The sequence below is a fragment of the Phalacrocorax carbo genome, chromosome 4 (assembly GCF_963921805.1).
Source record: "Phalacrocorax carbo chromosome 4, bPhaCar2.1, whole genome shotgun sequence".
Taxonomy (NCBI): Eukaryota; Metazoa; Chordata; class Aves; order Suliformes; family Phalacrocoracidae; genus Phalacrocorax; species Phalacrocorax carbo.
Window position 1 is genome coordinate 17,284,330 of NC_087516.1, and position 25,408 is coordinate 17,309,737.

At 37.8% G+C, this 25,408-nt stretch overlaps 1 protein-coding gene across 8 annotated transcripts in view; it reads right to left on the reverse strand.

Moving 5' to 3' along the window:
• The window catches only part of PROM1 (prominin 1), a 68,145-nt gene that overhangs the window by 4,924 nt on the left and 37,813 nt on the right, over positions 1–25,408 (reverse strand). For all 8 annotated transcript variants that reach the window (XM_064449178.1, XM_064449174.1, XM_064449176.1 and 5 more), the window contains 17 exons: positions 22,648–22,711; positions 19,746–19,835; positions 18,204–18,421; positions 17,731–17,805; positions 16,436–16,499; positions 14,506–14,665; positions 12,304–12,456; positions 11,340–11,463; positions 10,277–10,380; positions 9,784–9,868; positions 8,375–8,521; positions 8,027–8,098; positions 5,266–5,358; positions 4,081–4,134; positions 2,722–2,802; positions 2,561–2,629; positions 2,049–2,141 (listed from right to left, as the gene is read on the reverse strand). In XM_064449178.1, the coding sequence (XP_064305248.1) occupies positions 2,049–2,141; positions 2,561–2,629; positions 2,722–2,802; positions 4,081–4,134; positions 5,266–5,358; positions 8,027–8,098; positions 8,375–8,521; positions 9,784–9,868; positions 10,277–10,380; positions 11,340–11,463; positions 12,304–12,456; positions 14,506–14,665; positions 16,436–16,499; positions 17,731–17,805; positions 18,204–18,421; positions 19,746–19,835; positions 22,648–22,711 (1,746 nt within the window). The remainder of the gene's footprint in view (positions 1–2,048; positions 2,142–2,560; positions 2,630–2,721; positions 2,803–4,080; positions 4,135–5,265; positions 5,359–8,026; positions 8,099–8,374; positions 8,522–9,783; positions 9,869–10,276; positions 10,381–11,339; positions 11,464–12,303; positions 12,457–14,505; positions 14,666–16,435; positions 16,500–17,730; positions 17,806–18,203; positions 18,422–19,745; positions 19,836–22,647; positions 22,712–25,408) is intronic.

Here is a 25,408-nt window from a genome sequence, read left to right on the forward strand (position 1 = left end):
TGATCTGAGGCTCCTCATACTAGTGTGGAGCAGGGCACATTAAACATTCTCCACTGTCAATGTGAACTACAAGAACACCACCGTCTTACAAATGTAACCAAACAGGAGGATGTCCAAAGCCGCTCAAAGCTACACAGCCATAGCGGCCTAAGAAGTTATTTCAACATAGTCAGCGTTGGGCTAGAAAGTAATTTCGTGTCTCAGCATTACTTTACTAGCCACATTATTTCTTTTTGCTTTCTTGATATTTTAAAGTATTTGTCGTCTTTGTGGTTCTTGTCAAAATCTGAGTTTCCAGCACTTTCTTGAGGTACTTTTTAACTTGCTAACTGCAGCCTGTTTGTGTAACTAATTCCATTATCATACAGTTGAACTGAGTTATCACCAGATGTTAAAATGATGTTTTTTCAGATTTGATTTGTATTGGCTGGAGGCATTTTGACTTATAAGTGACTCAGCTAGGTCCTATCATCAGGAAAATCGTGGCTCATCTCCCACCAGATGGTTAGTGGCTACACAAAGAAGAACAGAAGCTCTGTAACATATCAGATAATCAGTACAACGTGATTCTGGCAGGTCTGGAGGTTTTAATGATTAAGCATTATCAAGTTTAAGCACTATCGAGGTTAGAGTGCTTTGGCTTTGATTATTTACATGCATTTACTGTTGGTGTGATTATGGCTAAAAATGCCATAAAGCTAAATAATAGCTAGATGATTTAGGTGATTCCCAGGCACGTGGTTTCTTATTCTATTTTTAATACATGCTGTCCTCTTTCCAAGCACTGTTGGCAAGATGAAGAAGCCAGTATTGTCCTTATATATTGCCACCAGTCATGCTCAAAGTCTGCACTGTACAGGAAAGACCTGGGGCTGCTGGTCGACAGCCACCTGAACATGAGCCAGCAGTGTGCCCAGGTGGCCAAGAAGGCCAACAGCATCCTGGCTTGTATTAGGCATAGTGTGGCCAGCAGGAGCAGGGAGGTGATTGTGCCCCTGTACTCGGCACTGGTGAGGCTGCACCTCGAGTACTGTGTTCAGTTTTGGGCCCCTCAGTACGAGAAGGACATTGAGGTGCTGGAGCATGTCCAGAGAAGGGCAATGAAGCTGGTGAAGGGTCTGGAGAGCAGGTCTTATGAGGAGAGGTTGAGGGAACTGGGGTTGTTTAGTCTGGACAAGAGAAGGCTGAGGGGAGACCTTATCGCTCTCTACAACTACCTGAAAGGAGGTTGTAGCGAGGTGGGGGTTGGACTCTTCTCCTAGGTCACTAGCGATAGAACAAGAGGAAATGGCTTTGAGCTGCATCAGGGGAGGTTTAGATTGGCTATTAGGAAGAATTTCTTTACTGAAAGAGTGGTCAGGCATTGGAACAGGCTGCCCAGAGTCACCGTCCCTGGAGGTATTAAAAGACATGTAGATGTGCCAGTTCAGGGCATGGTTTAGGACACATGGTAGTGTTGGGTTAACGGTTGGACTTGATGATCCCAGAGGTCTTTTCCAACCTTAATGATTCTATAATTCTAAGATCTGTCTGCTACAAGTGATAAAACCTCATTCAGGTTTTCTAGATTCCAGGAAAGACACTTGAGAAACTTCTTCCTTGATATTTCTCACTCACTTCCTGCCTCTGCCCCATCACCCTAAGTTAGAAATTATTACAGCTGAACCTTCAGATCTTTATCCTTTTCCATTTCAAGGCAGTTCAGAATCAAGCAATCAAACTGAAAACCACCCTTTCCAGAATTTTTATTCCAAACCAGTACTGTATCTACTTTGCAATTCTAGTTGGAAGAAATTTAGTAAGAACAGTTTATTTTACAGAATTCTTGCTAATAGAAGCCAAGTTTAATGGGAACCTAAACCAAGTCCAGCACTGGTTTGGCTTTGGACTTGATCCAGATCAGAACATTTTTTCCTTGCATAACTTCGGATGTGATACTTTATTATCATACTTCAGAACAGTCTAGCCAGAAAAATTAAATGCAGATTTATGTTCAAAGAATTTCCTACTTCATGCCCCAATTTTGAGTAACAGAAAATATTTCTTACCACAGAATCAGTTATATAGCTGCATAAAAAAATATCTACTGCTGTATCTATCACATTGGCAATAGGCTTGCATGCTGCTACCTCCATGGCAATCTGAAAAACAGATTAAAAAAATACAGTTTCAAGTATCTAACAGAATGAAATAAGAATCTTAAAACTTGCTTACAGTTACAGATACTGCTTACTAAATTGTTATCTCCCACCCTATCAAAATTCAGAATAAATTCCAGTGGGGTAAGCTGTCAACTGAACACACACATCTTTAAAACATCAGCTTACTTTCTCAAAGGCTGTAGCTGAAGAAAGAAAAATAAAACAAGATGCTAATGACATCAATTTCAACTATGCAAGGTCAGGCTCAGTGCAATATTAGCATAAATGGTAGATTTCAGGCTAGCCCTGGAAAAATGACACTATGTTAACTTTGCATTTTATTCCAATCAACACAACTCATCATTTCTATTCTACTTCAAACACAACAAAATTATTTATAAAAGACAAGTTTTCCTTACCGACTCCTTGACCCACTCAATGTATTGCTCAAAGTAGCCAACTATGGTATCCATGTACTTTTTTGTCTCCTAGGAACAGAAAAAAAGTAGCAAACATAAGGAAGTGAACCTCTATCTCCATGACATCATAAATTGTTGTACTTTAATCAAATAAAGCTTACCTGGACAATAACTACAGAAGCATTGTTATTTATGAGAAGCTGAGCAGCATTAACAGCACTAATGACATTTTTCACCTTAACCTAGGGAGGAAGAGATGACATTTAACATAAATAAATCCCTTTCAGGCTGTTACATTGGCTTTGCAGCCACTGTCAGGAACCTATTCTCTTGATAAACCTGACAAAACACACAGTTCCAGACAGAACATGATCCTGCCTAAGGATTCATGATCATATGACAAAATTCCCTCACTACTGAAAAAGGAAGGCATCAGTGGTTATGAACAGTATCTTTTCCTGGAACCTATGTAACTAATTTATATACTAGACCAGCTTTCTCTTCCATTCTCTTTCTCTTCCTTAAGTGAAGCAATACTTTCACCAATATATGTATATGCACTAGAGTCACACATGGTGCACAGGAAGAAAACAGCGGGCCATATAATATCACAACTCTTCATTACTGGAGCATGATTCTATACAGCTATAGTATGCTGCTAATCAATAGCCAAAGGGACTAAGACACTCCTATAATATATGAACAACTGCATAAAGTCTGTCAAAGAACGCACACAAAGGATAATGTACGTACAGCCTGAAACTGTAGAGATGTTTCTTAAATATATTTAGGGACCAAACATCATCCTTTTCTTACCAACACCTTATTTCATGGCTTCTCACCTCCCCATCCAGGTTCAAATCACAGATTCTAAAAGAAACCTAGCCGGTCTGCTGCTACGGATCGGTGAAAACCCTAATGGGAAGAACTGAGGTAGATATGGCCAATCAAGCTGTTCTGACTATGACTCTTACGTGCTAGCTAGTGTGGCTGCATTCTTGCTACCAGAGCCAAGGCAGGCTGGTGGCGACAGAAAGCTTTGCTGCCAGAAAAGTAACCATCCTGTTGCTCATCCTCCTGAGCCTGGCAGAGCATTCTCAGTTGTATTCTTGCATTTTGTTTCTTGGTTGTTCCCCCCCAAGTTTTGCATCCAAGGATTCTAGAAAAAACTACATTTTTAGGAGCATGAATAACAATATATGGAACTGTACTGAAGTCTACTTTATCACGTGACAATTAAGTTTACAATTAGTACTTCAAAAAGTATCCCAAGCATTCTTTTTTTTTTTCTTCTTCTTTTTTTCTTTTTTTTCCTCTGTAAGGAGGGGAAAGCCAGGGTAGAAAAAGCTGTGCAGAAGAGATACCTAAATTCCTGTTACTACCTCAATGCATTACAATGTCTTCCAATAACAGAACAATTAGAAATAGAAAACACTGTACTGAAAATATATGTCCCGCGTATGTGGCAGATGGATTTAAAACACATAAAAATGTTCCTGTTGCCAGAAAGGAAAGCTTACCATAAGTTCAGATGATGTCCTCTTCAGTAACCTAATGCTCTGATTTAAAGTGCTCTATGGGAAAGGAAGGGGGGGCGAAATTCAAGTCATTACTGCAAGTAAGAGCCCACCTGTTTTGACATTATATGCATGCTTTGATCTTCTATAGATTACTTTGTTTCTAATACAACATGTCACATTATATATAGTAACAATGGTTGTATTAAAACTAACATATTGTGGTTTTAATCATTCAATCATTATTTCACCAACAGCACTAAGTAGTTACAACTTGTGTACTGGAAGACTTCAGATTTAACTAAAGTTAGTAGCAATAAACTGAGAAAGATTTATTTGGATGGAAGAAAGAACAGTTAAAATCAGAACCAGGTGTTCAGAGAATTCTATACTGTGCAATTTCAGAAGGGAAAAAGCACTTACCCTAGCTTTAACATATTTCTTGACAGTCAGTTTTGTAAAAGAAAAAAGAGATGAGAATAATTAGGAGTTAATTAGGAAAGAACAGCACAGAATCAGAGTGGAACAGAAGACCTAATGCTTTTCTACAAGAGGACTTTGATAGGGGCAGAAATACTGCATCAGATGCTAGGAAAAACTAAAAGTATTCATGTTACGTAGAGGAAAAAGCAACACCTAGCACGTATGAGATTCACCGCTTGATACTATACAAATCAGTGCCTGGCAAAATCAGGCAGAAGCCCTTTCACATCTTTTGTAGCATCAATAAAAAAGATTTTTCTTTGGCTCTAAATACTATTGTCAGGATTTTCCAATTTCAATATTGTTAGGTGATTGCTAACTCCAAGAAATAAAGTGTAAAAGTGATAACTGCTTTTATTACTGAAGACAAATGGTAAGCAAAAAAGAAAATGAGTGATTTAGGGTTAGAATTCTGTAAAGTTCTTCCCTGCTTCCTCTTTTGTTCATATATAATCACAAATAGGTACAGAAAAAAAATGGGGAAGAAAAAGGTCATGATTTTAGACAGTATTATAAAATAGCAGTATTATAAGTAGGAAAACTATTTATCAAATACATTCTTTAACCAGATTACTCTTCAGTGACACAACACAAATGCAATCTGTGTTTACATAATAGAAAAGCCCAGCTTTCTAAACTGTATTTAAGAGATTTAGAGATTCATATTTTCTACAAATATGTTTTAATATTGCTTCAATATTTTACCATAGCTTGCTCTAGCGGAATGACTTGCTGGTTATGAATCATTCGAATGTTGTTTGCATGTCCTTTTAAGGCATTTTCCAGTGCTCCTTTTGGCTGCAAAAAATGGAATTACTCAGTATTGTTCAGTGGTCTCAAAGCTTTCCAACAAAGCAAAAGACAATGAAAGTTGCACATTCCACTCATCCACTCCAGAACAGCTGATGCTAACAATGGGATATGGCAAATTGAATTCCTCAACACAAGGAGGGGAAAAATCACCATTGTAATAATTCAAACCACAGCAACCAAACAGATATATTATACTGCTTTTCTGGCTATAGGTTTATCAGCACAGATTTAACTGAAGAGAACTTTCACATGGCGCACTAAGTCATTTTAAATACAGAAGAGTGAGTGCATCCCCCTCTCGCTCGCCACAAGACAGATTTCATCGCAAGAGCCCTGCAGGACAGCACCCTGGCTGGGACAAACATTTCCCAGTCATGGGTACTTGCCTTTGTTTGGGCACCATGGACATCACCCTGAGGCACTCTCTGCTTCCTGAGGGGCACAGAAGTGTAAGTATTCTCAGCCAGTAACTTGGAAAGACAGCTGTGAAGAATATTCTTCATTTTTGAGGCTTCTGCCTTTCAGTCAGAAGATATGAGTTTGTGCCCTGATTTTCAAGTCCAAATGTCTGTCTGAGGCTCACATGTGTTGCAAAATACTGTAAAATTTGATTTTACTATCAGAAACACATTTCCTTTCCATTTCCTTTTGGTGGCAAAATCACTTGGCTTCCTGCATACACACTGAACACACAGTGAACACACACTGCTAACTCCAATTTGGAAGTGTAATAATGGGAGACCTCTGTGTTCAGAGATGTGTTTGCTTCCTGTGAAGCGTTCATGTAAGCAGTCAGCTGTGGTCACTGGACAGCTTCAGGATGCTTTCTCTGCAGTACTGACAAGCTTAATCCACTTACCTAGTAACACCTGTGAGTGGTATTGCTCCCTCCTTCATACCCTGACCCCCCTGGTTTGATGCGAGTTTTATTCCATTTCCTCCTTCCATTGTAAAAACATACATTCAATTTTGTGTAAGGTGGCAGAAAGCACACTATACACCCAAAGTCAATTAATTACAGAAGTTTTTAGTTTATTTTTTACTTCATTGCTCTTGTAAACTTTAAGAGTTATGACTACTAACAAAGTGGGATTATAAAATATCCTTGGAAACCAGTATCAATTTTGAAAATATCTAAATTTTGTAATACACCATATAGTTGTGGGGTTTTGGGGTAGGGGCTGGTTGGAGGTTTTTTGGTTTGGTTTTTTAGACATTTCATAAATTACACTAAATTGCATCACAAGGAAGAAAAAAGTACACTGTGACAGTGAACACATTTAATAGTCTGTCTTTTTTATGAAGAAATTACTCTGCCTGTTCTGTTCTCAATTCTAATGCCTCCTTCAGATTCTATTACCAAAAAATAACGAAAAAACAACCTATCACCACAATATATTTTCCTTTATGGAGCTCTGTAGTATATACCTTTAAAGAGACATCTCAGAGGCAATTTTATGTAATATATAGTATGTCTGGAGAACCTCAACTTTCACTTAGAAAATAGCCCCAAAACAACAGCAAAAACACCTCACCTGTATAACCTTCAAAATAGCACAGTAAAAACCTAGAATGGAAGTGAAGTGTTGTCAAAGCTACTGGTATCTGCCTAAGTTAGCAGACAACCCACGCAAGTAAACAGGCAATGTGTTTCGCGTACGGTGCTCGGACATGATGTTAACTACAATATAAAAAAACCCACGAGCAGCCTAACGTTGAGGGCACGTGTGACAGAAAAATAAATGCAACAGGTGTGATCAAATTATGCAAAAAGCTGGAGTAAACACAGCAGGAGCCTTACTGGTGCCCTCCTCTCCCTGGATGAGGGCTGGATATCTGATAAATTCCAAACAGCATGGTCTCACTCTGCTGTCTGTGTCCCTTAGTGATCAAAGAGATTGTAGTACATGTGCAGCATAACTCCTTCTCCCACATCGCCATGCAGGATTCTGTCTTGGGCCAGTGTCCAAACTGTTACTTTCATTTTGAAAAATAAAGTGACCTTGGCATGCATGCAAACACATCAACTGAATATTTACTACGTGTTAACACAGCTGTGTCATTCTGCAGATTCATTTTGTGGGCAATGTTGTAGCTCTACCCTCTGACTGTTGTCCATGTGTCTGCATTCAAAAAGCTTTCAGAGCAGACAGGATCTCTTTTGTACATTTTCCCTCCACAACAGAGCCTCAGTTCTCATTAGAGCCCTTATGAGCTGCCACAGTATTAAGTTTATTGCTAATGGCAAAATCTTCTGCTTGCTAACTGAAATGAAATGAATTCAAATAATCTTTTCCATCTTCATCTAACCAATTTTTCTTCCAGGTGGGACCCTAAAATGTAGACAGCATCACAGAAAATACTCAAACAGAGTACTCCCCTCACTTCTTAAGCAAACGGGAATTTAAGAATTACACTTCCGAAGCAGAAATTGTAGAACTGTTAGCATACAAAAATCAATGATTAGCAATATTTAAAAATATAGCTCACATGCAGCATTGCTCTTGTAAGTTTTTTCTTATGTGACATTGCATCATGTATATAAGCATCTGAAGTGCAAGAAGGAAGTCTAAATACTTGGCTATGTATTTATACTTCTGTAGTATATACACAATACATTTTATGTGTTATTGTATTAGTGAATTAAACTTACCAGCTGGTCTGCTCTTGCTTCCAAGTCATTAGCAAATGACAGAAGATCAACCTTGGTAACACTTTTGTTGATCTGAAACAAGATGTGAACAATAGGGAAAGAAAAAGAGTATGATTATATTGCATATACAGACTGTTTACATTTAACCACACCATCTACTTAATCTAGCCTTTATTTCTTTAAATGTTTATTGACCTTAACCTCTGAAGTGCTTTTGGTCCAAGTTTTTTGATTCTTCAAAACATACTGTTTCACATAAATGCAGGTTTTTCTGTCTTGCCCTTTGCTAAAGAAACATTTCATTTTATGCTTTATCCCAGTCTTGTCTTGAGTTTACTGTAGTCTCACCTCTGTCAAATATGCTGCAAAGTTTATCCCTTCTATTCCTGAAGAGCTGAAATTCAGAAGATTCTCCTTCCCAATTTCATCCAGCAGAATGATTTTGCTGAGGTTTATCTGAATGTGTTCAATTTTAAGTGCTACATCTTCTGTATACTGTCAGGGAAACAAAACAAAGCACAGAAGTAGTTTGCTCCCTGTGCATATTCCTCTATAGTCCCCACCTCCCCAAAGCATCTTCTTTTGAGGTCTCAACACTTCTGTGAAGCAGCACACATTGATTTTTGCTTGCATCAGTTTAATTCAATTAACTTTAACAGAACCCACCAGGTAATGTTCTTCCCTTCCCTGCAGTATCCACACAGTCTAGCCATGCCATGTTCTAACCCACCTATGCATCTTTCATACCAATGAATTACTTTCCTTCTATTATGTTTTAAGCAGGCTTCTTTGAATGGATGTTAGTCCCTCCTAAGAGGAGACTGAGATAAAACAGAATTCTCTTTCCCCTCCAGGAAATGTCATCCTTAAAAATTTTAAGTTCTACCCCTGGCCCTAAACAAGGAAACCTAGAGAATTCAGTATCTCAGCTGTAGCCAGGACAGACACTGTCTGCTGTGTTGGCCACAGGACTGGATGAGACTCTGCTAACTATTTTTAGTTATGATTAAAGATGACTTGCTTATTGTTACTTGAGGTCTTCCTGCACTGCACCCAAATCTATAATGTTACCTGTCCTGCAAAGGCTGCAGAGCAATAGATGAGGAATCTGGAAACCTGTCTTCCTTGACAGCCTCCACCGTTAGTTTGTTGCAGAAACTCAAAATAATTTTCCCTCTTCGTGAATCTTCCCTGTTCATTTTAATTTTCTGTTATTTGGGGGAGGGACTTTACCTACTAAGTGTGGGTACGGTGCCTGGCAAAAGGGAACACAGGTCCCCTAGGGACTGCTGTAATGAGGATCAGTATTATAGGCAACCCCAAAACTAGTAGAGTCATGTAATGACAGTGCAGTCATGGATTATTACAGCTGAATAGATTGAAAACAACTGAAAAGATTTTGTTTATCCCAACCCCTTCCCACCAAAGTCAGAACCATTCTTAGAAGTACAGCATATCATATCCTGGATCAACATAAATCTGACTGGAAACAGAAGAGAACACACCAAGAAAGGCATTTATATAGAGAACAAGACTCATTAAACACTGTAAGCAGCCTTTGGAAGATGCTAGACTTCAGTCTTCTTCTATGACTGGTAAAGACATCTTATTTATAAATAGATTTCTTTCTTCAAACTAGCTTGTACAGTTTTTGCCTCCTTGCAGGGTGTGTCCCATAAACCCCAGACTGTTTAAGAGCAAACATCTCTCCAGCCTTCAAAAATAATTATGAACTCGCACATGCTTTCTTTACTTACCATACTAATATTTAGAAATTCATTGATATTGAACAGGTGTTCTAGGTGAAGGGAAGTATAAATTCCTTTGTTTTCCTTGCAATCACTGTAAAAATAAAAATATACCAGCCTAAAAACCACCCTGAGGACCAAGTGTTAACAGAATGATTAACAATGTTTTCATATTCTAAGAAAATCAGCCCTTTAAAAAAAAAGTTCTGACTGTATTTTTAGAAGCTCAGTCTATAAGAAAGCAAGTGATTAACTTCTGCTGGTCTCAAAGATGCAAAATACCTTTTCAAAGAGCTCAACTATCATTATACAATATTACTCTAAGACTACCTCTAATAACTCACACATAGGAGAAAATTGCTTCTGCTAGTGATTCACTAAAAAATCAGAATGCTTTCTGGAACATGTGCGATTTCTGCACATGCTTGAAATATGAAGTATGGAAGATACCACACAAACAATATGTATCAATTGAATTAAATATTGACCACAACTTTAGTACCTGTACACTTTTTCAAAAGTCAAGTTAATATTCGGATTTTTAAACAGGATGCCAGAAAGATAGTTTTTCCAGTGTTGATTTAGTAAGTAGGGAGTATCCAAAACCTAGAAGACAAAACTCAGTAATGTTACTATAATTGCAAGTTTTTGATTCATTAATTCATTCATAGACAAAAGGACTGTCATGATTTGACCCCAGCCAGCAACTAAGCCCCACACAGCCACTCGCTTACTCCCCCCACCCTGGTGGGATGAGGGAGAGAATTGGAAGAGTAAAAGTGAGAAAACTCGTGGGTTGAGATAAGAACAGTATAATAATAATAACAGCAATAACAACGATACAAGAATATACAAAGCAAGTGATGCACAATGCAATTCCTCACCACCCACCGACTGATGCCCAGCCAGTCCCCAGCTTTCCCCCTGCCTATATACTGAACATGACGTCATATGGTATAGAATACCCCTTTGGCCAGTTGGGGTCAGCAGTCCCAGCTGTGGCCCCTCCCAGCTTCTTGTGCATCTCCAGCCTTCTCAATCAGTAGGGCACGAGAAGCTGAAACGTCCTTGACTTCGTGTAAGCACTGCTTAGCAACAACTAAAACATTAGCGTGTTATCAACATTATTCTCACCCTAAACCCAAATCCACGGCACTGTACCAGCTACCCAGGTACCAGGAAGAAAATTAACTCTATCCCAGCCAAAATCAGGACAGATCTTTTGACACATACCCACATTTAAGCTTATCACCCACTAATGGAAATACAAGCAAAACAGCAAATTCTGTCTCTCTGGTGCAGAAAGTGAATAAAGCTCCACATCACCAAGAAATACTGAAACACAGAAAAATTTATCTCCAAAGGAAGGCAGGCATGCAGTATTTACACTGCAAAGCAAGTTACATCAAGCAAGGATTTATGTCTCTATTCAGTGTGTAAGAGGAAAATAAAACCAGATCCAAACTCACTTGATGTGTCCCATAAAAATTAATATGCCATACATAACTGACAAGACCATTAGGACTCATGGGGAGTCTGTTGTTTAATAACTTGAATAACTTCACCTTGAATAAAGTTTTATCTTCAAAGGGCTCACAGACCAGTTTTTCTACATTTCCACCTGTGACAAAAGTGAGCACCACCACAATCATCAGCACCCAGGAGAAAAGAAAACTGAATCCAACACCACTGAAAAAGAAATAAGTCATGTAAGTTTTTGCTTTTTTAGAACAAGTATGTGTACTTGGGGCAACAGTGAAGCCAACAGTTAGCACCTATAACAGAGATACAAAAACTGGTAGATGGTTGAAATACTCCTGTTTTCCAAGTATGTTCTTGCCTTCTGATACATCTTATACATTTCAGCCCTTTCAGTCTTTGGCAGAAGTGCATCTAAAATGCTCACATTTGCACTGGGTTTGCAAAGTCTTTGAATAGTTAAGTTTAAGAGCCACAAAAGCATACTATTTTCTTTTCTAAGTTCAGCTCTCTAGCCTTGTGCTCTAAAAAGAATTTTAGACTCATTTCAGATGCAATCTTCTCTTGCACCCAACAGAAATGACATTAAATCACTCTGGGAACTTCTAAGAGCAACCCCAAACATCCTAAAGTGCTCTGAGAAAGTCAAGTGTTTCTTGTCTCCTCGTGTGGCTTTTTCTCTTTTGAGCAAGTGCTCAAGTGTACTAAAAAGCTACATATTCCCTTTATATTTTCAACTATCTGTTCCTAGTTTTTGCAGTTTCCAAATGGGCTTGCATAAGAATTCATTAGCCGCAGCACTTGCTTTAAAACAGTAGATTCAGAGGTTTTATCACTCCGCTATGATCCTCAATGAAAGAGCAACCCAAAATCCCCAAGTCCCTTAGCGCTAGTACATGAGGTTAATATTTATTTTTATTCTATTTTTTCTCAGCATGTATACACAGGTAACAAAACAAATTCTTTTTATACGTATGTCCTTCAAAATCAAGAAAAACAATCTTCTACAGGTACCTTTATTTTATTTTTTCACCAATAAGTGAAACTTACGCCATAAGAAAGTTTCCTCCAGTGTTGGAGACGCAGCCTCTGGTTGTCGGAGAAGCATGTTTATCATAACCACAGGTACCACATAGCAGTCCAAGATAGTAAAAGACCAGAATCAGGACCACCATGCAGCACAGAATGAGACAACCTAGCCACCTAAGGAATAAAAGCCACACGACTTGGTTATTAGCATGTGGAACACATCAGGCAATACTATATTCCCAGCTGGCCCACTCTTGATTCTGTTTGAGCAACAAATGTTAGCACTGAAAAAACACTGTTCCTAAACTAGCATATTTTTTGGGCCAGAACATAACCACTGTTGGAATGCAGACAGCTGCTACTTGAAGGGCTGAGGAACAAACATCACAGGAACAAGGTGTTCCCAACTCCAGTTACTGCAGGTGGACTGTACTGAAGTGTCAAAGTGCTCCAAGCAGAGCAAACAGTGTCTCAGAGGCGGCAGATGCTCATACAGTAATTTATTCAAGAAGCAACAGAGAAATGTATTAATGTGGACTGGCCATTGGTCATGAAGTACATAACTGCTCTTACTGTAAGGCTTGCTACTTTTTGCACACAGTGTGTTAGGCTTGTAACCGTAAATCAATGTGTTTAAGGCTATTAAACCCTAGGCTTTGTGTGTCTGTGCTGGAATGCTTTCAACATATAGAGTAGTTAATGGAACTTGATCAGGAGAAAGATCTTGGATAGGAATTGAACTTTCATTTTTATTAAATCACATAACAGTTCTATCTGTCCACATATTTGGAGCACATCCATGTATTCATAGTTTTCGTGTACCATTCTAGGCTTTCACCTCTCCTAACTCCCTCTGCTCTTCCTTTTCCCTTTCATCAGCACTCCTCCCAGCTTATATTTCATAGAATCACAGAATCGTTTCTTAAGTTCCCTGTTCTCTTCCCTGTTCCTTTGTGGAGAGAAAGCAGGAATCGGAAAAATCAGAGAAAGGAATATCATAATGAATATGCACAGCCAATAAAGAGAAAGAAAAACGTTAATGCTGACAGGCACATTCATGAAATAATACTTATTAAGAACTACAAATATTGCACCTGTAATTAAAAAAGGGATGGGTAGAAAATAATTTGGACAACTACAAGCTTGTTGGTTTCATTTGTACTTCAAGTACTGTTATGTTAGGTTTGACAAGAATGGGTATTTAAGTGCCAAGTAGATGAGATATATTTCTCCACTTTTTTGAATCTAAAGATTAACAGAGGTATACTGTGGCAGAATGAAGCAATATAAATATATTTATTTGGTTAAATGCAACCTGAGCTTCCAAGAAAATAGTGATAGATTTGTCAAATTAAGGCTCACCACAAAAACTGCCAGGTAAGGAATGGGCTAAAGGTAAGGTTATAAGTAAGGTTCTTAAAGTTCAGTCTTCTGCTCACTTTTATTTAACATTACATTAAAGCTCTTGGCATGCTTATTCTCTACCAGTGACACTGATTATGACACAAAGATAGAAGCTATTATCAATAAGGGATCAACTGAAGTGTCAGAATGTAGGGAGAACTTCATGAGCTTGAGGAAAACTGGACAAAGTTAAATGGTATGAAATGAAAAGCTTTATGCTTCAAAATATGAGATTATTATTCAACTACAGGAGACACAAAAGTCTCACATAGAAAGAATATGTTTTTGTCAAGGTACAATCAACCCATGTGTTCACAAGAAGTACTACACCAGTAGGAATGAGCAGGGTTGTGCAAAGATTTACAAGGCTGGAATCAGAATCCCTGCTATTCCTCCTCTGTGTTAGAAAGGGTGCAATAAAAAGGGACTGACTTCAAGGCCTCTCCAGTCCTATGCTCTCGCAACTTACCTGCAACTCAACAAAAACAAGCCCTACATAAAAGTTGCCCTGGCATTGTGAAAGAATCCATTCCTTTATGCATCACACTTTTGACATCTACCCAAGTCTATCCTTCCGGAAAAAGACCTGAAGGCCTACAGAGCAGAAACTACCTCTTGCTCTGTAGTGAAAGAGCACCCAGTTGTTGATTAGCTGCAGCTTTGGCTTTTACCAAAATGCCCGTAACAAATAATTGCCTTATAGCAGCTTTGTTCCACCGTACCATCGTTAATAGTTTAAATGCTTTGACAGAACATTAAAATATTACAAAGTATTAACCACAAGTAGCACTTCACTCCTGCCTTATTTCCTGTACATACCTGTAGAAATCGTACTGCTCCACTACTGGAAAATAATCTTGAACGTATGCTTCACTCTGTGTAAGATATATCGTCAAATCTGCTAAAACCTTCTGAACAGGGAGCGTTTTTGTGAAGGTAGTGATATTTGAACCAATGGATTCCAACACATTTTTGATATCTAAAGGAATAAACATATTATACTGTTAAAGATTCATAGAAGTCATTTACATTCCACACGTGCATTATAAAATACCATCAAGCCATTTGCCACATGTAATAAGCAAGCCATGAAGACAAGTGTGAGGAAGAAACAAGCATGCAACAAAAACATTGAGCTTCAAAGTAACACAATGGCATTTTAAAACGCACACTTTATTTTTAGCATTCAGTTTAATGATGAATGATGTAGATGTCGAGCCAGAGTTCTCTCTTTCCTTTCATTAAAATGAATGTGTCACTTTTTATTTAGCCAGCTTCAATCTTGCTTTCCATGCAATATTGCAAATAGTAACATTGAGCAAGACAATTAGCCACTAAGTTTACGAGAAGATCAAAATCTATTTAAACTCCATCCCTTGGGAATACAACACTGTGAAAGAAATTAGACTGCCTATACTGAGAATGTAAACTAGTTATTTTCAAATTTATTTAAAAAGATTAGTTAAATTAATCCCAATTAGTTAGCAACACTCTTGAGATAATGATCAATTAAGCCATCTTTTTCCTCAAATTATGAATGAACATGCTACTCTATACTTACAGTTTAGATACACTATTTAGATACACCAAGACACGATTAATTCATTTATTATACATATTGTCTATCTGTAAAATGCATTTTCTGTTTACTCTTCTTCTTCTTTCAACTTGGAACGTACTTGAAATAGCAGGATGTATAACTATACATTGCTATTTGGTATAGGCAACACCTTCCTACTCTCAAACAATAACTGGAGAAGTTTTTAGCTGTTTGTTTTGATGTTTACTCTTCTAAATTCAACCAGGTACCAAAACACTATTCTTTTAAAAGTTTAAAAATAAATGCAATTTTTTTCTAGTAAAACTATTTATTTGATTTGTAACTCAAACTCAGTTTTTATAAGAACAAAACCCCAATAATTTATAAATAGAAAAATTAAGCTGGCCTGTCTGTGTTTATGCATATCAGCAGATACCAGAAATGAGTAAATCTGCACTAGATTTCCTAATGAAAACCATATCAGTTTTAGAAAACTGGCTCATTTTAGGCAAGGGCACACAGTACACTATGTTTGTACACATACTGTGTTTCATTTTGCTCAGGTGGAAAAAAAAAAGAAAAACTTACAAGGAACAGCTGTTTATATATGCAGAACAGGTCCACAATGCAAGAACAAAAATTAAAACAGATTAGTATACATACGCTATACTACATTTTATTCAAATGTCAAGTGTCCAGGTACTGTTAAAGAGGAACAATTTAAAGCCCAAGTAACAAAACAAAGACATTTAGATTACACTTCAGTCATATTTTTACTTCCCCTTCGCCATCCGCTAGTTTTTAATACAGCAGCAGGCAGGTTTAGTTTTTTTAACATCACACTCCTAAATACATCATAGACACATCAGTCAAGGAAAATTAGCTTTTCAACCAAATAAAGTGTCACCATACAGTTGGGGTCCCAAGATTTCTCATTACTTGAGCAGTAAAAAGCCTAACAAATAAAAATCCTCCATAAAATGCCATATGGTCTATTCTTAGATTTAATTTTGGGGCCTCATTAAGGCACAGTAATTTTCTATGGTTTTTTTTGTGGCACCAGACTGAAAAAAAAAAGTTTTAAATTTTCATTTTTAATGATCTTTAGCCCAGAAAATATATTATCAATAAAAGAAAACAAAAACATCAGTAAGTGATGTAAAACCATCAACATTAAACAATCAAAGTGAAAAGATAGTTTGTTCTCACCTGATAAAATATTCCTGGTCTGATTCACCACTAAGTCTGGAGTATCATTAAATGCCGCATAACCCTAAGAATAAAAGTTGGAAAAAATTTAAGTTTCTCATTGCCAAATTACCTGCAATTTTTTTCCTTTTATACAAGGACTAAAAGCATACACATGCTGAAATGTACATGGTAATACTAGGAAAAATATATTTTTATCACTGCAGATTAGCAAAGGTCCAAGTAAAATAGGAACTCAAGTATATTTCAGATTCAGTTTGCCCTCCAGGGTATTCCTTAGGAAAAAATCTACATTTAAATACACATGCGTCTGTCACAATCATCTCAAACTTGATAGTACTGTTGCCTGTCAGACCTATCTCACACAAAATTGAGACTGTTGCCTGTCAGATCTCTCTCATACAAAACTGAGAACACACATATGAAGACTCACTAAGTGAAAGGAGTTACTGCGTACCAGTCAAACACCACCTCTTTGCAATTCTATGCCTTCTTAACATGAAACACGTGTTACAAACAATGAACTCCAGCTGCCTGTAAAGACACTGCAATGCTTTCTTTAGTGAGAAGGGGAGAAAAAGTCTAAACCATGGGGACGAAACTCAGTAGCTCATCTGGACAGAAAGGAGAAGCCACGGCAGTGGATGCTTGAGGTCTTACGTCCTGCAGGCTGGATCACTTCAGAAGCAGGTAGAGGTCTGAGCCCCCTATACACAGCATTTGGTTTCAGACAATACTTTCTATTCCTAGCAAACGCTTTCAGATTGCTAGATTTTTAAACTGCTTCAAACTAAGCCATTCTTCCTAGGTGAAAATCATGGTGTTTTGTGGATAGTCTTGCAAAAACACTAATAGCAATGACATTAGGTCTGTTGCACCAATTTTCATATCAAATATACACAAAGAATTTGAAAGATGTATTTCAAAATAGCTGGAATACAATACAACTAATTAGGAGAGGATGGATTTTTTTAAATTTAGTTTGCATGAAAAGATATAGAGCATGCTAGTAGATCCATGCTTCTGCCTTTTTGTTTTTTAAGGATTGTTCTTTCAAGCAGATAATTAGCAATACATTTTTGATCTGTAGTATCCTGGGGATATAAAGCACTAGATTCATACTTTCAAATATTAAATCTTGGCCAAACAATGGAATAGTAAGGAGAGATACCCACCATGAGGCAGGATGAGGTAGGAGCAAGAAAATTCTGCTTGAGAAAGCCAAGGGAAAACAAGTGATACGTAAGCATCCCAGTTTATTAATTAACAGTTTACAAGCCTGTCAAGAAACGTACCTTTTGAACCAGACTAGAAAGGTCTATTTTAAGGACATCATTGACCTTGGCAAGCTGTGAGCTCACTCCTGGCAACTAGGAAGCAAAAAGCATTCTTGAGTCACATCAAAGTAGTAGTCTTGCTCATTTACTAAATATTTCAAAGGTAGGAGAGAGGGTAAAGAAACTAAAAAGACAATTTGTAGTAGAATCCTTCTGGCACACTCCTGAAACCTTTACTGTACAAAAATAAAGCTTAACCTCAGTTATTTTTGACAGGGCAGACTATTTCACTGCCCAGAGCAGCACTTCAATGTATCTGCTTGACACAAACTTCGTCTTCTACACAGTGACTAGAATTACCCAGAAACACAGAATAAGGAAGGTCACTTGTCTCACAGGTGACAGCGCACACCGAGCCATTAACTTGCAGAGATACTACCAGGCTTATTCAAGGCAATCACACTGTAAAACTCTGAAAAATATTCTCTTACCCCACTAAAATTGGCATTGATGTTCAGTTGGTTTAATGAATTCCTGATGATATTGCAAGTTGAGGCAGCCTGAGCCGCAGAGCATGCAGAATCATTGAGGGTGTTGCTTAGATGCATCTTAGCATCTGTCAAGTTTGCATGAAGCCTCTCTGTTCCCTCCTGCAAAACCTCTACAGAGACACTCACATTTTCCAGTGCTTCCTTCGTTTCTCTGATGGCTGTAAAGATGTAAAGTTTGTTAGAAAAGCTTTAGTTAGAAACCAGTCTATAGATACAGATATGAAGAGAAAGTGCACATTCATAAACGCTATGATATTCTTAACAATACTGATTTAAATAACCCTGCCCCCTCCCAGAAAAACCCTCTAGTACAGAATATATATTTATTGCACATAAAAATGTATCACTTATGTCTTCCTACAAACAAATGAATGTGCTCAGGCTACTTCTATTGAGATTCTATCCACTCCCCTCATTACTCTTTTCTACCCTTTCCCTACCTCTTCTTACCCAGTAGTTTCAGTAAAGAACATTAACACTCGGTCATTAGAAATTAAAAGAAAGCCCATATCCACAAAACAGTATTTTCAGTATTTTGGTTATAATCCAACTCACAAATTATGTAGCTGCAAGATGAAAGGGAAAGAGATCATGTTGCACCAGCACGCATTAATAAGTGTTCAACACTGTCTGGCTTTAGATTTCATCCCAATCACACTAAACCAAAAAAACAGCCACTGAACAGGTGTTTAGCAGACAAAAAACACACAGATACAACTAAAAATACACAAATTACAAAAATAAAGTGCACTTCACACAACACAAGGTTTTATTGTATTTTTTTACCTTTGATAGCCCTTTCCACTTTGACTTCAAGACAAATAAGAGAAATAAAGCAAAAAAGGAGAATGATGACGAGTGAATGAGAAAGAATTCATGGGTAAAAAACCCAAAATGACTCAAGTTCACAGATGCCTTTCCCTTTGCTCTATAAGCTGTACCTTATTCCTCAAAAAAACCCTTAAATAGAAAAAATAACAACAGAATATTTTCTTTAAAGAGAGACAGAACTAAGCATAAGCAATGCTACACTCAAAGATACAATGAAGAAATTATGGTTAGCATTCTAAAAACAGGCTTGGCAGTGTACTGGACAGGGCCACTGCATGTTCACTCCCTGACCTGCCGTGGACTAGCCTGCAAAGCCCTTTGGACAGCTCTCAAAGCAGCTTTCCTAGTCTCCCTTATATTCAATGGAAAGGGACAATTATCTGGAGCAGGGAATTCAGACTTCATCTCTCTTCAATAACTGCTGAAACCATGTATCAACAATGGCTCATAAATCTTGATTTAGTTTTTAAATATATTTATGAACCTTAAAATAGCTGAAATCCTCAGTTTAAGAGAAACATGAAGGGTTGTACAAAAATGGAAAGTTGAACCATGGTACTGCTTAAAGTCATCCCATGCTGTGCACTAGAAAGGTGATGCTTGTCTTACCATGGCAACGGGACATTAATACAACAATATGTACATCTTTACCTCCTGCCATTGTGAGAACCGCATCAAGTGCAGGACGCACTTCTTTTCCCAGCTGTTCTTGAACTCTATTTCCAAGCAAAGGTCCAACATCTGTAGTACAGAGAGATAAAAATCCCATTACACACTAGTTCAATTTAAACTACCTCTTAGCTGTCCGATTCTTACTTAACAAAGTATACATATATTACTAAAATTTCTCTAAGGCCTGGCAGTCAGAACTTAGCGACAGGAGATAATGCAGGAACACAGTTCTCCTTTAGCTAGCTATAGGCCTATAAATGAAAGCAGTAAATCGAAATATGGCGAAGAATATTCACTAGCACTTGACCCTATAGGTGAAGACACACAATATGTATCTCATTGCATTTACTACTTTTTGGAAGCGATTTTTTTTTCTACAATCTATCTTAAAGAGGTCCAACATCTGGACAGGGATTTTATGGCACACTCTTTCACTACATCCTATGTTTTTGTAGTGCAAGAGGAACAAGAAAACTAATTCTTTTCCTTTCTCTTGTTCCTCACGTATCCAGCAATGTCAAGGTCACCCACAACCCAGACCTGCCAGCCATCTCTGTTGAAATCCCTTAAGCATGTTAAGCACATGTCTGCCAGTCCCTGCCCCCTCGCTCAGTGCATTCAGTGCTGATGCTCACAGTGCTGGCTTCATGCTTACCCAATGCTAACCCCACCTCCAAACCCTCCTGCCTCACTGCCCACAAACAGAAATGAAGCTTAGTTCAGCAAGAAGACAGGCCAATGCCAAGCAAAGTTTGGTGAAGCATCTTAATGTAACATATCCCTTAGGCAGTCTCCGGATCCCCTCCATTTTCAGATCACGGGAAACAGCTTTTTTAGTTTTTCGCTCTTGATGAGATGGGAATACTGCATGGTACAGAAGCATCCATTACTGTCAGCACTGTCATGTCTGGCTTGGGATGAGAATCTTTATCAAGCAGAAAACCCTTTTCAGCATTTCCTTAGGGTGGGCAAACTGAACTCATCTACGTTTCTCTCGACGTTTACGCTACTGCTGATTCCCTTAGAATGAAATCCTTTTGTCCCCAGGTGTCACACACTTAATTCTGGTATTTCAATAAAATAAAAGCTATCTTTATTTATTGATGAGTGCTCTCATCACAGATCCAGCTAAGTTCCTGTTAACTAACACATTAAATTGGCATTGAGAACAAATAAATATTGACTTTGAAATTTTGTTTGGAGTGCCTGGGAAGCTACAAGCTAGTATTATTATTTTTGTTACTATTGTTATTATTGACTTAAAGATGACACACATTTTTTTAGACCAAACTGTTCCTGCCTGAAATTAAGTAGGAAGCCTACTACTACTACTACTTCTTTCGCAACCACATTCAATGTGCTTTAGTAGCCTCATATAGACAAGACACATTGACCTCAGGGTACGCCAAGCTGGCTGCATTGAAAACTACCTTTAATCTATGTTTTAAATCAAGTCAGAAGGACAGATCCTGGGCATGATAAGTCAATTCCTGGTAAGCGGCATGCTGCCACAACTGCATAGTTTGATCTGAGCAACAATATTGTTAAAAATTGGTTTTGGTATTTCTGTTTGAAATGCAGACCTGTACACATTTTTTAAGACCTGCTAACACTGCATCTTGAATCTTAATCTGCACTGAATATGGTCAGCCCTTTTTGTTATTATGAGTTGTGGAAAGTGATGCTCAAATTAAAAAGAAAAAAACTAGTTTGGTTGTTCCTGTTTACTGAGAGCTTTAAAAGGTGATGCCTCATATTATAACTGTGCTGAAGAGGAAAGTGCAGCAGTTGTATTTCAAGGTTTACCTCTTGCTCTTCAGTTGCTCATTCTGAAATGGTAAATATGTTAAGCAGCTTTAGAAAGAAGATAAGCTTATACCTCAGCTTCTAGCTGAGTAGAGGACAAAGATATAAAAACAAAAATAAACAACTACAGAGATCTCTCACTCACTGGAACCATCAAAAGAGCTAGTAGCTCTGTTCCTTGACATCTGGCTCCACAATTAAAAACTGAGGAATAATATTCTAAAAATGCATTAAATAGTAGTGGTGAATTTTTTACTGAACTATAAAAAAAGAAAATAAAATATTAGCCTGACTTATTGTATAAGCAATTTAATAGAAGGCTTTTATTTCAGGAAATAATATGCATTACACTAGCTCCAAGATATTTTATGTGAGAAGAATTTTAGGTTTGTCCTGGTTTTGGTTGTGATAGAGTTAATTTTCTTCCTAGTAGCTGGTATAGTGCTGTATTTTGGATTTAGGGTGAGAATAATGTTGATAACACACAGATGTTTTAGTTGTTGCTGGGTAGTGCTTGTACTAGTCAAGGACTTTTTCAGCTTCCCGTGCTCTGCTGGGTGCACAAGAAGCTGGGAGGGGAGAGGGCACTGCCGGGACAGCTGATCCAAACTGACCAAAGGGATATTCCATATCATATAACATCATGCCCAGTATATAAGCTGGGGGAAGCTGCCCGGGAGGAAGGACCGCTGCTCTGGAACAGGCTGGGCAATGGTCAGTGGGAGGCGAGCAACTGCATTGTGCATCACTTATTCCTTTATCATTATTAGTATTTCCCTTCCTTTTCTGTCCTATTAAACTGTCTCTATCTCAACCCACAAATTTTACTTTTTTTTTTCCCCCCGATTCTCTCCCCCATCCCACTGGGGTGGCGGGGGTGAGCCAATGGCTGTGTGGTGTTCAGCTGCCTACTGGGTTAAACCACCAGGTTTTACTCACATTTACCACCGAGAACAGCACTTCTGCTTGAAAACTGTATACTTATAAATAAAATTTCACTTTGCATTATGAGCTATTCATCTTCTTGAAGTCTTTAAATACACATCACTAACCTCTGTTACATCAAAGTACGTACTGTTTAGGTCAGAGAGCGCTTTATCCTTAGTTGTGTTGTACTGGCTCACTAAGTAGTCAATTTGCTGAAAAGAAGATGGTAAAAAAACTATTAATAAATTGGAAAAAAGTAATATTTTAAAATAATTAGTCAAACTGCCACTTTGAAACTATCAAAATATTTGTGCAAACCACCAAAATCCTGGCTCTCTACTGCTTTCAGTTAACTATTTTAAAACCTTGCTTGGCAGAACTGCACATAATAAAAAATGTGTTGAATTGGGAAATCTACTTGGAGCATCTCTGTGTAAATGATTCAACTTAAAAGTGTTAAGTAGCAGGAACTCTGACCTTATAAAGGTTTCACGTCAGTCTGGACATTATTAGTTTTGTATCTCTGTCTCTGCTATTTGATTTTCCCAGTGGCATTAGTTCCTCCTTCACAGAAGGACACATGGCAAGTTGTTTGGGTGGTAATTTTGAAGCAATTCAACAGGCTTGTATCTGGGCAGCCCCTCAGAGCTTCCCTTGCGGAAAGAGCTGGCTGCTCTGTCTTAATGCAACTGTGTTTCCTTAGCCCTAAGTGGGTTTGGCCCAGTCAACTTGGGCTCTTCCAAGACACCATAACAATATGAAACAACACCTTAGTTATCACCAGATCCTGAGTTTGGATTAAAATGCTATCAAAGAACCATCTCAAGTTGAAATCTTACTCTACTAAATTTTGAAAAGACATTAATTTTGAATTATGAATCCTATGCCAACTGAGTTAATGTAATGGTTAACACACTTGACAAATGGGGTTCCCATTTTAAACGTGACTCACATGTGTACCAAAGTGTATCTGCCTTGCAGTCTCCAACTTTCCATGGAGTAAATAAAAAAATAACAGACAAAAAACCACCATCAAACCAACCTATCAATCATACAGCAGTGGTGGTTGTAATTAAATCACAAAAGTATGAGGCAGACCTCCTTTTTCTAAAAAAAAGGAGAAAAAATTGAGAACTCCTTACTACAAAGGCTGTAGGTGCACTTTTGTTTGTTTGTTTTGTCATCCTAGGCTAACCTGAGGACTAAAATTTTGCAGGGCTACAGGTTTTGCATTGTCTCCAGCAATGTCACAGACAAAAGGCGATTCTGTATAACTAATAGTGTTATCACTCATAGTCTACAAATCTTCTATGACATGAACCCTTAACGCGACTTCTTTTTACAAATCCTCTTATATGCTGTACACCTCATCTTGATGATCAAGGACATTGGTTAGGATTTCAGAGCTCTATAGCCAATTGGTTGGATTTTACAACTTCAAGAAGCTGAAGTCCTTCTCCTACCCTTGAGAAATTCTTACAAATGTCTGCGTATACATGATACCCATGTACTTTGTCTGTCAAAATTACTTGGAAGATATATCTGACTGCATCGTTAAGTGCTATCAAGTCTAAAAATGAAAAATAAATAATCCTGCCCAGAAACTAAAAACCATTACCTGAGACTTTGAAGAATTCCTGGCACAAATGTTCAACTCCTGACACTTAAATTCAATAATTCAGGCATTTTTATTAACTTTTTAGCTACTGTCCATTTTTTTTCTCTATTAAGGCAGTTGCTTCTACATAACAGATTTTTCTGTGTTTTCCAGTGTTTCCTGTTGTTGGCACTCAGCGTGCTGTGAAGGGGAGTCTAGTGGTTCCCAATGCAACTGGATTACACCTTCTTGTGCCTTGAGTCAGCTCCAGACTAACAAAAGGCACTCGTTCCAAGAGAGATTGTTGGCATGACCTCCACTTCCTGCCATATACCACCATCACTGGACAGTCACAACGCCATGCACAAACAAATAACTGCATATGGAACAACTCCAGATATGGAAATCTATTACAGCATCCCTCAGATGTCTTCTGTTCTCATACAGTCCTGTCAGCCAAAAACCACCTCATAGGTTATGGGAGCCCAGAGTTACTGTGACTGAGATGCTACTACACTCATGGATCCCACATAATTGTATGAATTCCACCGATTTCTAATTTATCGGTCATGTGCAAATAAAACAGATTAATTAAATTAAACTAATTAACAAAAGCCAAGATAATAGGACTGTTGGACTTTTTTCCTCCTAATCCATAAAGAACTGAAATTTGTACATGGAAAAGTTTACAGGTCTTCCTTACCAGCGTTGTTTTTGGGGTTTGTTTGTTTGTTTGTTTGTTTTTTAATGCAAAAAAAAGATCTGCAGAGGACTGCTTTTGGGACTTTAAGGAAAGGTTGACGGTAGAAAGGACAGAAGTGTTCCTGTTTAGTGTGGCACAGAATGACACTGGTTTAAAGAAAAAACAGTAGAAAATACTTCTGGAAAAGAAGTTATTGTAGCTCACTCCCAGAACACATACAAGTAAGTTCAAAATGCAAGGAAACAGGGAAGAGCAAGAAGAAATCCAAGTTTTCATACAATATCTTTTTTTTTAATATGTATTCCTTTTAAAACCATATTTTCTTTCAAATGATTCAGCTTCTGCTACCAATTGACACTAGTTCAATAGGAGGAAAAGGGCCTACAAGCATCATCACAGCATAATCCAGGAGTACAGCTCAAAAGTTGCTCAAAGAATGCTGATCCATGAGGATAACTCCCAAATATTTACTGCTATGTGTAAATATCTTACCTTGCATCACTTATTCTAGTTCGTGAGACTGACACATAAAGGATAAACAAAATACTGCAGGTGTGATTTATACCAAATAGAAAGAAAGAACTGTTTTCTGCAATATTTCTTACTTAA